General features: G+C 48.6%; 2 protein-coding genes across 8 annotated transcripts in view; one reads left to right on the top strand and one right to left on the bottom strand.

The window, feature by feature from the left end:
- LOC147013621 (SH2 domain-containing protein 3C-like) overlaps window positions 1-14,374 on the top strand; it is a 175,593-nt gene that overhangs the window by 152,613 nt on the left and 8,606 nt on the right. For all 7 annotated transcript variants that reach the window (XM_085855579.1, XM_085855583.1, XM_085855581.1 and 4 more), the window contains 3 exons: window positions 5,526-5,697; window positions 5,888-5,999; window positions 6,155-6,370. In XM_085855579.1, the coding sequence (XP_085711705.1) occupies window positions 5,526-5,697; window positions 5,888-5,999; window positions 6,155-6,370 (500 nt within the window). The remainder of the gene's footprint in view (window positions 1-5,525; window positions 5,698-5,887; window positions 6,000-6,154; window positions 6,371-14,374) is intronic.
- LOC147013620 (uncharacterized) overlaps window positions 6,878-14,374 on the bottom strand; it is a 25,510-nt gene continuing 18,013 nt past the window's right edge. The window contains exons 3-4 of the mRNA XM_085855735.1: window positions 11,851-13,161; window positions 6,878-6,970 (exon numbers count right to left, since the gene is read on the bottom strand). Coding sequence (XP_085711861.1) covers window positions 6,878-6,970; window positions 11,851-13,149 — 1,392 coding nt within the window. The 5' untranslated portion in view covers window positions 13,150-13,161. The remainder of the gene's footprint in view (window positions 6,971-11,850; window positions 13,162-14,374) is intronic.

Raw genomic sequence — 14,374 nt, 5'->3', positions numbered from 1 at the left:
GCAGAATGGAGACAGAGGATGCATGGGGTGGACAAGATACACAAAAGGAAACTCCAAGGAGGGAAAACTTGAGGAGAAATTGGGGTGTGGTTAATGAGGGTAGAAAAGATCATGGTTTTGGATTGGTTGATGAGCTGAGATGGTGGTGAACAGCTGTCTTGAAGACCTGGAGGGAGGAGTGAGATTGAATAGGATGTGAAAGTTAATTCCACAAGCAGGGAAATAAAGGAACAAATGAGTGGAGGTGAGGCAGTGATCCTGGATTCAGGTAGTTTCACCAGAAGAGGGTTGATAGTGGATCGTGTGAGCCCTGCAGAAACCTGTGAGTGGGCGGGGGGGGGGGGGCAAAGCACAGAAAGAGCAGAGGGTACAAGACCACAAAGGAGACAGAAGAAGACAGAGAGACCACTGACCTGTCTGCAGTGGCAAAGTGATAGACCCATAGAATCAATAGACTCAGCTTCAGCATGGGAGATTCCAATAATTTTGAAAGCCTTGGTTTCCACAGCGTAAAACTGAGCAAGATGTGACACAGGGGAGACAGCCCAAAGGGGAGAGCAGTAATCCAGCAAGCTGTGGCTGAAGGCCTTGTGGGTGGATAAGATTTCAGGTGTGCCAAGGATGGATTTGGAGGCCAACTTTGCAATGTGGTTTGTCCAAGAAAGATCATGGGTGATGGTAAGGCCCAGGAGTTTGAATGACTGAACTTGCTCAAGAGGTCAGGTCAGGTATGGGAGCATGCGCCAAAGCAGTGCATCACTGCATCCACTTTCTGCTGGCACTCCAGGGGCTTCCGTCTGGCCATCCCCCAGGCAGATGCCTGGCCCATCCCCATTTCCTTGAGATGCCGATCAACCTGCTGCAACGACGACGCATGTGGTCAGCTAATTGGCCTCCTCCACTTACAAGGATCACTTTCCTGGAGAATCTGGTAAGCAGGATCAGCATCAGGAAAATGAGCCGCATGTCTACACAGCCGCAGCTGATGCTCACGGACTATGCAGGTAACAAATCTCATTTGAGTCTCTCTCAGCAACCGCTCATTGGACACAAAGTCTGACCAGTGATAGCCAAGGATTCTCCAAAGAGACCTGGTACCAAAGGAATCAAGTCTGTCTCAGATCCCTGGTCAGAATCCAAGTCTCACATCCATAGAGCAAGACTGGAAGCACCAAGGACCTGAAGTCTCAGACTTTTGTCCTCCCGCACAGGTACCGGCAGCGCCACATCCCATGATCCAGTGAATCCATGACTCCCCAGGCCCAACCCAGATGTCTGTTAACCTCTGGCTCACAGCCAGTGGAGACATGAATGTCATTGCCAAGGTAAGTGAATCTCTCCATGACTTCAACATCTTCACCACAAACAGGTACAGACAAGATAGCAGCATCCAATATGTCATTGAAAGCCTGGATCTCAGTTTTGAGCCAGGAAACCAATAATCCCATTGGCTCTGATTCCTCATTCAGCACCTCGAGGGCCCCCAAAAGGATATCCAGAGTCTCCACAAAGATGACCGCGTCATCTGCAAAATCAAGGTCACAGATCTTGACATTCCCAAATGATACATCGCAGCTTGATCTCTCCGACATCCTCCCCAGAATCCAGTCCATACAAGCGATGAAAAATGTGGGGGCCAGTACACATGCCTGATGAAGTCCAGCCACAACTGTAAATAAGTCAGAGATGGTACCACCACATCTCACAGCACTCTCAGTACCAGAGTGTAGTTCAGACATCAGTTTGATCATTTTGGTGGCACCCCACGAAGACCAAGAATCCTCCAGAGGACATCCCAATTCACTGAATGAAATACTTTAGAGAGATCAATGTAAGGTGTATGCAGCCCCTGCCGAAACTCTCGTCTGCATTCGGTGATTATCCAAAGAGCAAGGATACGGTCAATCGTTGACCTCTTTGGTGTAAAGCCTGACTGCGCTGGGATTTGGTGCTCTAGAAGACAGTGGCGAACCCTATCAAGAATTATCCGAGCAAAGACCTTGCCCGGCACAGAGAGCAGCGTCACCCCTCGGTAATTGTTATACTCCTGGCGATCACCCTTCCCTTTCAAGAAAGGGGAAACAAGGCCCCTCTTACAATCATTTGGGATTATGCATGTGTTCGAAGCGGAGTACAGAACTGCATGCAATAACACAAGTACTGTACAAAGTGTACAGCATGTAACAATCCTCAAAATGATTGTTAAGAAAGTGGATGGGAGGGTTTGCCAGATGGTCTTTTCGGAGAGAGATAGTCATAGTGAGAGTGAGAATGTAAGATTTGTCAGGATTGAAAGACATATTCCAAGTGTTTGACCAGCTTGTGTTTTTTTTTTTTTCAAGGTCTGAAGAGAGGGAAGAGACTGCAGCCTGCCTATCTAAAGGATGAGAGATGTCACGGCAGAGGATGAAGTCATCATCAAATAGATAAAGATAATTTTCCAGAGTCAGAGAGATCATTGATGAAGATAAGGAAAACCCTGGATTGGGGCACTCCAGCCTTGACAGGGGGAGAACATGAAAGGATTCTGTTGAGAGCCACATGTTGGCGATGAGAGTAGAGGAAATCAGTCATGTGTGGAGTTGGCCTTGGATGCCATTGGCAGAGAGTTTGGAGAGTAAGACAGGATGTCAGACTGTAGTGAAAGTATGGGATATGTCCAGAGAGACTGCCCTGATCTCGTCTCTGACATTGTAGGCCTCTATCCATTGCTGGGTGAGTAGAAGCAGCATGTCCAAGGTGGAGTGACCTGTTCTGAATCCAAATTGGTAATCTGAGATGAGGTTGTTAGAAAAAAGGAAGGATTTCATATGAACTTTATCTCTTTGCTGATTACTCCACCCTCTGCCGTACCATCTCTCATCCCTCTGATTGGCAGGTGGCAGCCTCTTCACTCTCTGCAGACAGGATAAAATCACACGCTGGCCAAACACTTGGAGTATGTCTTTCAATCCTGACAAATCTCACACTCTCACTATGTCTCTCCGAAAGGACCGTCTGGAACCCCCCCCCCCCCCATCTACTTTCTCAACAATCCCCTTGAAGAAATCCTTTCATTCAAGCTTTTGGGCCTAACTATCTGCCACGATCTTTCCTGGGAAAGGCACATCTCCAAGCTGGCCTCCAAAGCCAGTTGCCGACTGGGAATCCTACATCGTGCAAAGTCTTTCTTTGGCACACCTGAGCTTCGAACCACTAAGAAAGCTGTCATCTGCAGCCTGATGGAGTACTGCTCTCCCCTCCAGGTTGGTGATCCTGCCTCACACCTGGCTCGACTTCATGCTGTGGAAACCAAGGCTTTTAGGATCATTGTTATCTCCCATGATGAAGCTGAGTCTTTGGGTCTCTCACTCTCTCATCAGAGGCAGGTCGGTGGTCTTTCTATTGTCTTCGACCATCTCCCCTCCAGCCTTCCCCCCTCCCCTTTACTCTGTCTGTGATATGTCCCCCCCACCCTTATATTTCTGCAGGGCGCTCAAGGTCCGCCAAAAACCCCATTCTAGGGAAACTGCCAAAATCAAAAATCACTGCTCACCTTCACTCTTTCATTCCTCTTTTTTTTCTGCCTCTGGAACAAACTCCCACACGCTCTTCAATCCCACTCTTCCCTCTAGGTCTTCAAAACAGCTGTTCACCACCATCTCGTATCTTCCCCCATCCAAAATCTTGATCTTTTCTACCTGTCAATGCACCCCAAACCCACCTCCTTGAAATTCCCTGTTTTCCTTCCTGAAAGGCCTTGTAGTATCATCTTATTTACCCCGTATACCCCGCTCCATCCCTCTCCTTTCCACAGATCTCCTATTGTCTCTGTTCCCCACCATTTTGTGCTGCCCTCTCCCACCCATCTTGTCAGCTCTTACATGAGCCTCGACACGGTATACAAAAAAAAGAAGCTGTGGTGATGGATTTCATGACCTTGCTGTTGATTGGAAGTACGTTGATTGTTCGGTGGTTAAGTGAATCAGTTTTCGCACCTTTTTAAAGCAGTGCAGTGCTGTTGGCGGATTTCTAAGCAGACGAAAGATGACCCAGGGCAAATGACGGTGAAAAGGGCAGAGAGAGGATGTGCAAGAGCAGCAGAAAAGGGCTTTTAGCACACGTGAGCTGATGCCATACAGTCCAGTAGCAGTCAGAGTCGAGGGTTGAAAGAACCTTCTCCACCTTCTCAGGTGCAAAAGCCACCAAGTCTAGGAGCAGTTGGGATTGACAGGGAAGGATGGATTCTGAGACTATGGGATTGATACACAATATTTGGAAGCCAACACAGAATTGAGGCATTCACTAGCGGAGGCATTCACATTCACCATCTCACTAGCGGAGTCGGCTGTGGTGCCATTTGAAGTGAGGGAAGGGATTGAAGGGGAGCATACTCCAGAGACAGACTTATCCAGGCACCACCAGGTTTGAGAGGAGGTAGACAAGTTTGAAAGTTTATTCTTGAGGTTAGACAGATGTTGTTTTCTGGCTCTCCTGAGAGTGGAAACACACTTGTTGTGGACTTTATGGAAAGCTCTAAGATTGCCTTCAGTCACATTAGCCTTTCAGGAAGAAAAGGCAAGTTGTTTCAGAGCAACTGCCTCACCCCAGGATTTGTGTACCATGGGCGGGAAGAAGGGTAGGATGATTGAAGACGAGTTGCGATGAATCTGTGCATGCGGGCGCTCGTGTTTCTGTGGAAGAATTTTCAGGCTGAGATTGTGCATTCATGCATTGGGATTGTGCAGAATTGGGGGAGGGGGGGTGAGGAGGCTTTGTGAGGGCAAGGTGAGACTTTGGAGGGGGTAAAGGGAAAGGTTTCTGTGTGTACGTGGTGTGGGGGAAGGTTTTGAGTGTGTGGGTGCAGGAGGTTTGCATGTGTGTGGTGTGGGGCGTGTGGGAAGGTTTTATAGGTTGAGTTGAGGGAGAAGCATTGAGAGGGTGGAGTGAGTAGGGATGCAGAAAGGGGGAGGGGACGTGAACTTGAAGAATTTTAATGAAATGCACACCGCATGTAGCAAAAGCACCGTTTACACCGCCACAAGGCCCTGGAACATCTCGCACAAATTGTGACAAAACACTTGTGGCCATCAATTGGTGAGGTTCATCTGCTTTGTACTGAATTAATGTTTTACTCTCGACAGTATTTCATGTGTTCAATGGTCTGCTTTTTCTCCTGGATTTTCAAACTTTGTGGATGTTCTTTCTGCCTTTAACCACCTGCCGGGATCCCTTTTAGCATTGGTTTTGGTCTCAAAAGTTTCACGTGTTGGTACTGTCGTCTCGAGTCAGTATAATCTGTCATGGTTGCTTTTCTTTTCCAACTTTAATGCCTGACTTTATTGAAAAATTGTTTTAACATCAAAATACCATTCCCTATGACATCCCTGGATGGGTTTCTGCAAGGTCCTTGTCAAGCACCCAGTGGAATAAGTCCCAAAATCGAATGTCTCTTTCTGGTCAGTTTCTGTCCTGTGCACCAGGTAATGCAACTCATGATATCCTTCACCTTGTGGTCATGACATTTGCTTTTATTTTTGCACTAGGTTCTGTCTCCTGTCCATTGGCCTGGCCGTTGATGTGCTTGGCTGCACAGGTAGTGTGAAAGAACGTGCGGATTTGATGCAGCGGTATGTGTGCACGGCGTGCACACTATGGAAACCAATAGGAGACCTGTATGGCTTTGCTGCTCTTATGGTTGGCTTGGAAATGACACAGGTAAGTGACAGCAATAACTGAGCACAAGTGTTGGTAGTTCTTAACTGTAGAATGAACTAACACTTATTACAACACTGTGTTGGGAAAGTTTGGGTGTTCGGTCAGTGTACTTGTTGGGGGTACAATGATTTGCTTTGGTGATAGATTGTTTGTCAGGTTAGTCATGATTTGTGTACCAATGTTTACGTAGGTGGCACGGCTCGAGCAGACATGGTCTGCGGTGAGAGAGATGCATACCAGTACAGCATTGCTCTATGACAGCCAGCTACGGCCTTTCATGCACATGCTCCGAGAGGGGAAAGGTGAATTACCATTGTGACTGACATAAGCCATTGTGACTGTGTATTCATGACAAACATTACCTGACCAGATTCCCTCATTTAAATTCATCCCTAATATTAGTTTTCAAGTCTTTCACTAGACTTACTTTGTTCTCTAATTTCTGCCTCATGACCAGATTTTCCATCTCTCAGCAACACCAGTTTCCCATATATCCTCCCGCTTCTTATTTACCTGGATGCATCCGCTAATAATGGACATACACACACCATGATGCCTGATGATGACAGCACACCTGAGGCACTGGACGTCCTGATCCGGCATCTGCAAGCTACTAGGGATGTGGCACAGCAAGCGGACACCTGCCGGAAGCATGCAGAAGCACAACTTGGGGGTAAGGCAGATGAGGGCATGATGTCATCTGACTAATGCATCATCCCCTACACATATGAGATATTCAGATGCACCGGTGGCTTCCATTTGGTGGAATTCCACTTTTTACCTCCAACTTTATCAATTTAAGTAGGAAAAGGTTTTCTTTTTAATTTATGCTGATACCATTATTACATCTTAGGCTATTTGCAGGTGGTTTCATACAAACTACCACCACTACTAATCAGCATGCCCAGTTAAAGGGCATATCGACCACCCCCCCTTCCCTCATTCCCTTGTTGACACTTTTTTCACTTTGTTCCCTTGGGACAGGGGGAACGTGAAGTTAGGGCAGGAACTTTGGATTTATTTTGTCCATGGTGCCGGTAATAACTCACTTCCTCTTTGCGAAGGACACCGTGGGATCTTCAACGTCCCCCAAACAATGTCGACAGATTGGTTAGATATTTATCGACATGCCGTCCTGATGAGGACAAATCAGCCCGAAATCCGGATAGGCGGCTCCATTTCATGCTTCACTGATGTTGACCATGTAATCTTTGTCTGTCTGACAGTCACCGGGCCGAGGCTTCTGGATTGCAGGTGACGCTTTGGTGTAGGACTTTATGTCCATTGGGGATGGGGGAATACTCATCACACTCCAGATGTTTTGATTTACCTGCCGATTGCACCACGTGCTTTCTGATTGAATCGTTTGCATTAAGCCTAAGTCACATTTGCTCTATGGCTAGGATACGGCGGCCGTACCCCCCCTCCCCCCTGAATTGATAGAAACGTGCGGCGGCCGCAGAGTTTCTGAGGTGGCCTCAGGGTGGCCCTACGCCATATGGCTATCTTTTACAGGCCGTAGGGGTCGCCGTGGAATTATAGCGCGGAGTTATAACTTTTTTCATTTCTACGTTGGCCATAGCAATTCGACAAGCCGTAGCCATGACGTAGATGTGTTCCATGTCGACCGTACGTATGGCGTACGGTGGGCTTGCGTTATTCGTGCGGCTGCCGTAGGCTCTTATCAATGAAAAATGAATTTTGCCAACCCCCAAAAAATTACGGCGGCCGCACTATTTCCACGGTCGCCGTAGGGTAGTCCTAAGGCGTCCCTGTGTTCAACATACGGTGGCCTTGCGGTCTGTGTGACTACCTGCGGGCAACGCAGGGTCGACGCACGGTTCCCCTACGCCCGCCGTGCGTCCTACGTACGACCTCCGTGGCAGTCTCCGTCGACCGTGCGCTACCGCTAGAGATCGGAGTATAGTAGGCCATCAGCCGTAAGCTGGATCGTGCAATTTCGTTCCACTCATCCGGAGGGGGGGGGGGGTAGACAAAACCTTGATAAGGCCAAAAAAAAAAATGTTGCATTGGCGTAACGGGTCACTGAAAAATAGGGTAGGTCGGTCGGGATCTTTTTTATTTATTTATTTATTTATTTTTCCTAATAAATCCCTCCCAAAATCTCCCCCGGCTCGAGTACCACCCTTTTTGTCGGCGGGTTCTGTCCGAAACACTTCCGGGTTTTTGCGATCGCAATCAACAAGATACTTGAAAACGATAGCAAAACAACAAAAATAGCAATAAAATAGGGTCGGCAAAATTTTTCGATAGCAAAAAAACAAAAAAAAAAACGTAGGGTCGGCGGAATTTTTAGGGTCGGGCGGGTTACGCCAATGCAACATTTTTTTTTTGGGCCTAATATGTGGGTGAGGGGAGCGACCCCCGATTCCCTCCAAATTACGAGCGATTCAAATTAACCCTTTGCGAGAAGTAAGATGGCATCTCAAGGCGAGCGGGAGCCGGAGGTATTAGATATGTGTTTGAATATAGAATCCATGGCCCGGGACGGTGCTTGTTGTAATTTTAATCAACGGCGGAGCTCAACCCCATATTCTGAGCACCGACTTTGCCGGCAAATGGAGTCGCAAGATGGCGACGACGACACGAGGCGAGTGCTTTCAGCCACCGCTTCAAACCACGTGGGCGAGAATCAGGAAGATGAGGCAACTAATGGAGATGTTAACGCAAATAAATGAGGGTTATCAACGGATGAAAGAACAATTAGGGCAAACCCTAATAAAGGAGGCACAAATAAAAATGCAGACGATGGAAGTAACAAAGACAAAGAAGGAAATGAAAGTATTGCCAGAGACACGGGAGATAGAGGGTGAATTGGACGGGGTTGGAAACGAACACACACACACACACACACACACACACACACACACACACACACACACACACACACACACACACACACACACACACACACAGGTAATGGAGGATAATGGGGGTGAGCTGGCGGACTGGGTAGAGACCCAGTGCGAGCAGCGGGATAGCCTCCTCCAGGAACGAGGGGAGGAAGTATGCCCCCTTGAAGCGAGTCACGACCAGGTGGGTTCGGTCGTGCTTTGCGAGGTCGAGGGGAGGATTCGGTCGTGCTTTGCGAGGTCGAGGGGAGGAGTGCTGTAGACAGGTGCACGGAAAGCTTGGGGGGTATAGAGGCCCCGAAGACCCTTGTGGGGACACAAATCCCCAGTGTGGTTGCCCCGTGTGTGAGTGGTGTGGTGGTAAGTGTGCAGAAGGGCATGCTTCCCAGCACGCCGTGTGTGGATGAGGCACCGCGGGCGAGTGCCCCCGCGTGTGTGAGTGGTATGGTTTGTGTGAGGGAAATGGCACAAGTGAGTGGAAGGCCGCGAGGGAGGTGGCATGCGTGAGTGAACGGCCGAGTGCAAGGGAGACCGTGTGTGTGAGGGAGATGTCGGTCGGCTTGCGGGAGCACGCAGCCGCGTTTCCCGGGGTGAATGTAATGGTGAGGTGTGTTGGCGTCGTAACACGCAGGTGTGCGTGGGTCGAATGGCGACGACGGCGACATGTGAGGGACAAAAGCCGGGTAGCGGTTGTGGCTGTTTCGGGGACCGTGCCGGGTTCACCCAGCAGCGAACGCGAGGTATGTGCTGTGCAACGCACGAGGCCCCCACGTGCTCGCTTGCGGGAGTGAAGCCCGGTCCGGAAAACGAGCGCGGTGAATGTTGCCGATCCCGCGACGGACAAAGTTTAGGCAGGATTTCGGATTTGGACCGGACGGGTTCTCCACGCGAGCGTGTGTGTTAAGCTCCAACGGACAAAGCACATGTGTTCGCGTGGGGAACCCCTCGAGACATGAGGCTTGTGTTTTTTTTTATGCGCCGGGTGACGTCATGGCTGCGTGTGTGTGTGTGGTTGGAATCCGGCAGGAGGGTGAATCCCTGCCGGATGGTACCGTCCAAGAGGGACGAGGGAGGCGAACAGCTGCCATGACGTCACGCCACAGGTGCGTGGCTGTGAATTGCCGCGCTGGTGCGCAGGTTGCGAGTTGCCGTGCTGGTGCTGCACATGTGGAAAAAAAAAAAAGCAAGCCTCGCTTTCGGGTCAACAGGATTCCCAGGCAAGGGGTTTAAGACCCCCTTACCTGGGCACAGGATGACACTAGTTAGGGGGAAGGGTTAGCTTAGCTAGACCGGCTCCATGGGGCAGGGGTAATTCCTCATGGGGCCCGTGGAATGGATTAGTTAGAGGGATTGTAGTGAGATTTAGGTTGGGAAAATGATTTTTTTGGATTTAGAGACAGTGACAGACTGTGAATGTGTAGTGGGGACGTAGTTTAGCTACGTAGTGTTAAATGGAACGTGCTACTAGTATAAGGGACGACGTGGGAGCACGAGTTAGTTAGGGGATGTAGTTAGAAGGATGGCAGAGTTCAGCGGTGTGTGTGTTGAAGAGTTGGTGAGTTGTGTGGCCACATGTTGAGTGAGTGAGGCCAGCGGGTCTGTGTGAGTGGAGCGAATGGGGAATGCATGGTGCGATGAGTGATTGGGGGGAGGAGTGACTCCCGCCCAAGGGACCCCGGGGTCAGTGTAGAGTGAGTTAGGGGGTTAGTCAAATTGAAAAATGGAGGTCGTTTTGTTGTTTGTGGGAAAGTAGTCTCGAAACCCGTTTGGAGGGGTGCAGGAGCCCTGTTGACGGGCTGGGAGCGTGGCTGCGAAAGGTGAGTATCGCTGAGTGGGTACCCCGGGCACCAGGCGAGTCGGCCGTGGTAGGCCAAGGGACCATGGGGGCCGGGATAGCGTATTGGGCACGGGTGCATCCGCTTGGTGCGGGGGCCCGGGGCGCCATTGGCCGCGTGGGCAGTGTTGTGGGCACGGGTGACCCTCGGAAAGGGGCCCGGGAAGCCAGCCTGCCACGTGTGCTTTTCAGGGGAGGTGCCATGGGGGGCACTCCCCGGTGTTTAGGGAGCTGGTAGGCTCGGAGGCAGTGTAGTGCCCGGGGGTGCCATAGCTGGAGATTCGGCAGATAGTCTAGAAGCCAAAATCTGTAGCTAGCCTAGAAAATAGGTTCGCTGCTGATTTCACGTTAGAATGGTGCAACTGGTGTTTTTGAAGAGTCTAGGCATGACCAAGTCTAGTTCAACTTGTTGCCAAGTCTGCATCTGAATATTATGGCCGCCATGACAGTAATCAAAATGGCCGCCATCAGATTTAGTCTTTTTCTTACTGCAAATTGTACTAGCCAGAAATTTGTCATGATTGTGAAATACTATGTAATCTGACACGAGGAACACTATTTTGTGCTTTATTTTTGTACTGGATCACAACTTTTCACATAATTGACAACTTAAAGACGAAATTGAAAATGCACATACGAGCAACAAATGTGAAAAAGAAAATGTTTAGCACTATTGATGGAGATGGGTTTACAGTCAGTCAAAGGTTATTTCAACAGCTGTCAGATTCTTTCTAACACAAAATTACGTTGCTTTGCAGAAGAGAAAAGTGTTGTGAGAACACCCAAGTACAATTTTCAGAGCTATTGATCGGCTTGTACACTGAACGGGTTCCTACAAAGGGCTTTGCATCCACATGCTTTCATGCAAGGCAGTCCATTCCGTGTACATTTGCACCGTCGAGTTGAGCATGACCCACGGCATTTGCATGTCGTCAGTTCTACACAGTAAGCAGTAATAGGCTGTGCAGTCATGAGTCGCGGCTGAAATGTCTCGTTGCCATCTTTGACGACCTGTTCCCACCCACAGTTCTCAGGTGCAGGTAGATGTGGTTCAGATTCCAAGGCGCTTGTCATTTCAGGAGGGGCACTGAGAACTTTGGAGCAGCCAGGTTTAATCTGAATGTCCATCACTGGCTCTTGTTCTCCCTTGCGTCTGAGGGCCACGCACTGACTTGCATGAAAAGTGCCAGACCCAGTCAGCGTCTCCTCAATTATGTCAATGTTGTCATTAGAATATCTCAAATATCCTGTGGTAGTTGGGATGTTGAGAAAGTTCCTTGGGATCATGACATTTCCATTATCTCGGAAGCATTGTATAACATCATTGGCAATTGCTGTGTCAATGCGCCTCACTGTATCGTACCCAACTGTGTGTGCAGCTGCATGAAAAAGATTGACAAGCTCTTTTGAGCGTGTAGCCTGGTGAAGAGCAAGGCCAAGGCCCACGTGTTTGGGGGTCAGTTTTTTGCCTCCTGAAGCCACATGAATAATGTCTTGGCAGATGCTCAGAACTTTGTTCTTGGTATCTGTCTCATCCGCTTCTTCATTGTCCATCTTGTCAGTGCTGTCACCACCACAAAGAAGCTTTACAAGCATGTACAGGGTTTCAGGTACAATTCGCTCTGCATTTTCTGTGTTCAGTCCACCGATAATGCTATGCCCTGGAGAGTGTTTTACGTCACTGTAAATCTTTATGCCCACTCTGAAGATCCAGCTAAGGATTTCGTTCTCATGATGAGGCAGACTGCACTGGGCCAATTCATCTTCTTCAGAACTTTCACCTTCTTCAGATAAATCATTCACGGCGGTTCTCATGGCAAACTTTGTCACAGTTGAGGACGCAACTATGAGGGGTTTTGTGACATCCAATGGCTGCATGAATGTCACCTTGTCACTACCAAAGTGAACCTCCACTTTCTGCTTGAAATTGTAGCTTTTATAGGCTCCAGCCTCAATTCCAAAATCATTCAATAACAGCATGCTGTAGTGTTCCCAGATGTTTTTCAGGGTAAACACATGTCCCTTCTGCAGCTCTTTCTCAAGCTGGTTCATCACATTTCTGAAACAGATGCTTTCAGGAGACTGGTTTTTCTCTCCACTCTCCTTTTTATACTTTCTGCGAAAAGAAACATAACACCTGAGGTGATATTTACCTTCAGCTGCCATCAAGTCTGAAACACCTGCAAACCTGTGACGCATGGTGGGGTCAAATTGGGCCAAACTAAGCATCCTGGATGATGTGTGATCAAATTCAACATTTGTCAGGACACCAGCTTTTCCAGGAATGTCAGTCTGGCAGAAAGCACATTTTGACCAATCCATAGCGCTGTGCGCGGATCTTAGTGACTTTGGGACATGGTATTTCTCTGAGGAACCTGATGTTGTGGGTATCTCTTCTGTGTAAGTCACAGATTGTGGCTGAATCCTTGACTTCAGTCTGTCTATTTTTTGTGCGTGAGCAAAGTCACTATAGCAGAATTTGTGCCATTGAATCTTTTCGACGTGCTCCGGTACAGAATATTTTCTGATTCTTGAGAATGAGTCAACATATTTAGCGTCATTATATTTCTCTCTTTCTTTGCAACATTCAGCTACAGTTTTCACACCAACGATTGTAGTCTTTCGAAGTGGCGTTGACTTGCTAGTTTTTGAACTGTCCTGGCAAATAAAGCATTTATTCCAGTCTACATGCTCTTCTTCTTCTCGATCCCTTGAACCCCCTGTGAGAAATCTTGCGGCTTTCATTTTCAGTTAGTCCTGGGTAACAGAAAAACACACAGTTATGTAGTTTAGGCTCATTTTATAGCAAAGTTGTAAAATTCATTGATTGTGGTTTGTATAATCAGACATTCTAATTCGAGCCTGAACATTTCTTTAAAAATAATATAGTGAAAAACAAGTCATATTATTTTTAGAAAATGGATGGAGCAATGTTTTTTTCTATACTCCCATCAGCTCAGGCATGCTCAAAAACATGGAAATCGACCCTAATTTTGTAATTTCATGTCAATTTGCGGCTGAAATATGACGAAAAGTGTATTTAATGGCGACCATTTTGTAAACTGTCATGGCTGCCATACTATCCATATACAGAGTTGGCAACAAGTTGATTCACGTTTCTGTGTGTCTGGACAGTCAATTTACACCTGTTGCACTATTCTAACACGGAATCAGCAGGGTCGTACACTATTCTGCATTGGGCCTCCTGACTAAGAGGGTCGTGCCTGCCAAGGGGAGCCACGCGTCCCAGCCATGAGACCGTGTGAGGGCACGGGAAGAAAATTGGGGGGCGAGGCCCGAAATTTGAGAGGACACCAACACAGGCGACGGGAATCTGGGTTGTTAGAACCAATAGTTTAAGCGAGAGGCGCTTGTTGAAAGCCCCGGGGTAGTTTAACAGTTAAATGGTTAGGGGAGATAGGAAGTGTACCCCTCCGCACCATCCATCCCCTCGCTCTCGTTGTGGGCCGCTGGACCCACTTTGTGTTTTAGATCGCTGAAGTCTGGGGAGGCCATCCTGAGGCTTGAGTTGGGCCTCGACACAGGACGCTAGATCTCCCTTATTCCCCTCCGGGAAGGGAACGTAGGGGTTGGGAGTAGGCTAGGTGACAGGATAGGTTAGCCGAACAAGGAAGATAAAGGGGGTTAGGGGACGAATTAGAGTGGGGAAGTAAAAATAAAAACAAAAAAAAATAAGTTGGGGCTAAATTGGGTTTGACAAATTAAGGGGGTGGGTATAGACAGTGACAGGCAAAGGCGATAGGTGGGAGGGAGACAGTAGGCAGGTCCGAGCCCGCCTTCCGAGTGGCCAGCACCACCGCACTCCCTCCACCAACCTGCACTGCAAGGCAAAGGCCGGCCAACTTCATCGGCAGCTGTGTTTCGCTGCAAGGCCTGCACCGGCCGGATCGTCTGCAGCTGTTTTCTGCAAAGCCTGTGCCGGCCAGTTCGTCTGCCGGCTGTGCTTGCC

Source organism: Eptatretus burgeri, chromosome 14 (assembly GCF_056783735.1).
Source record: "Eptatretus burgeri isolate ZD-2024b chromosome 14, Ebu_testis_v1, whole genome shotgun sequence".
Lineage (NCBI taxonomy): Eukaryota > Metazoa > Chordata > Myxini > Myxiniformes > Myxinidae > Eptatretus > Eptatretus burgeri.
The sequence above is the reverse complement of the archived record's forward strand: the minus strand, read 5'-3'. Positions and strand labels throughout refer to the sequence as shown.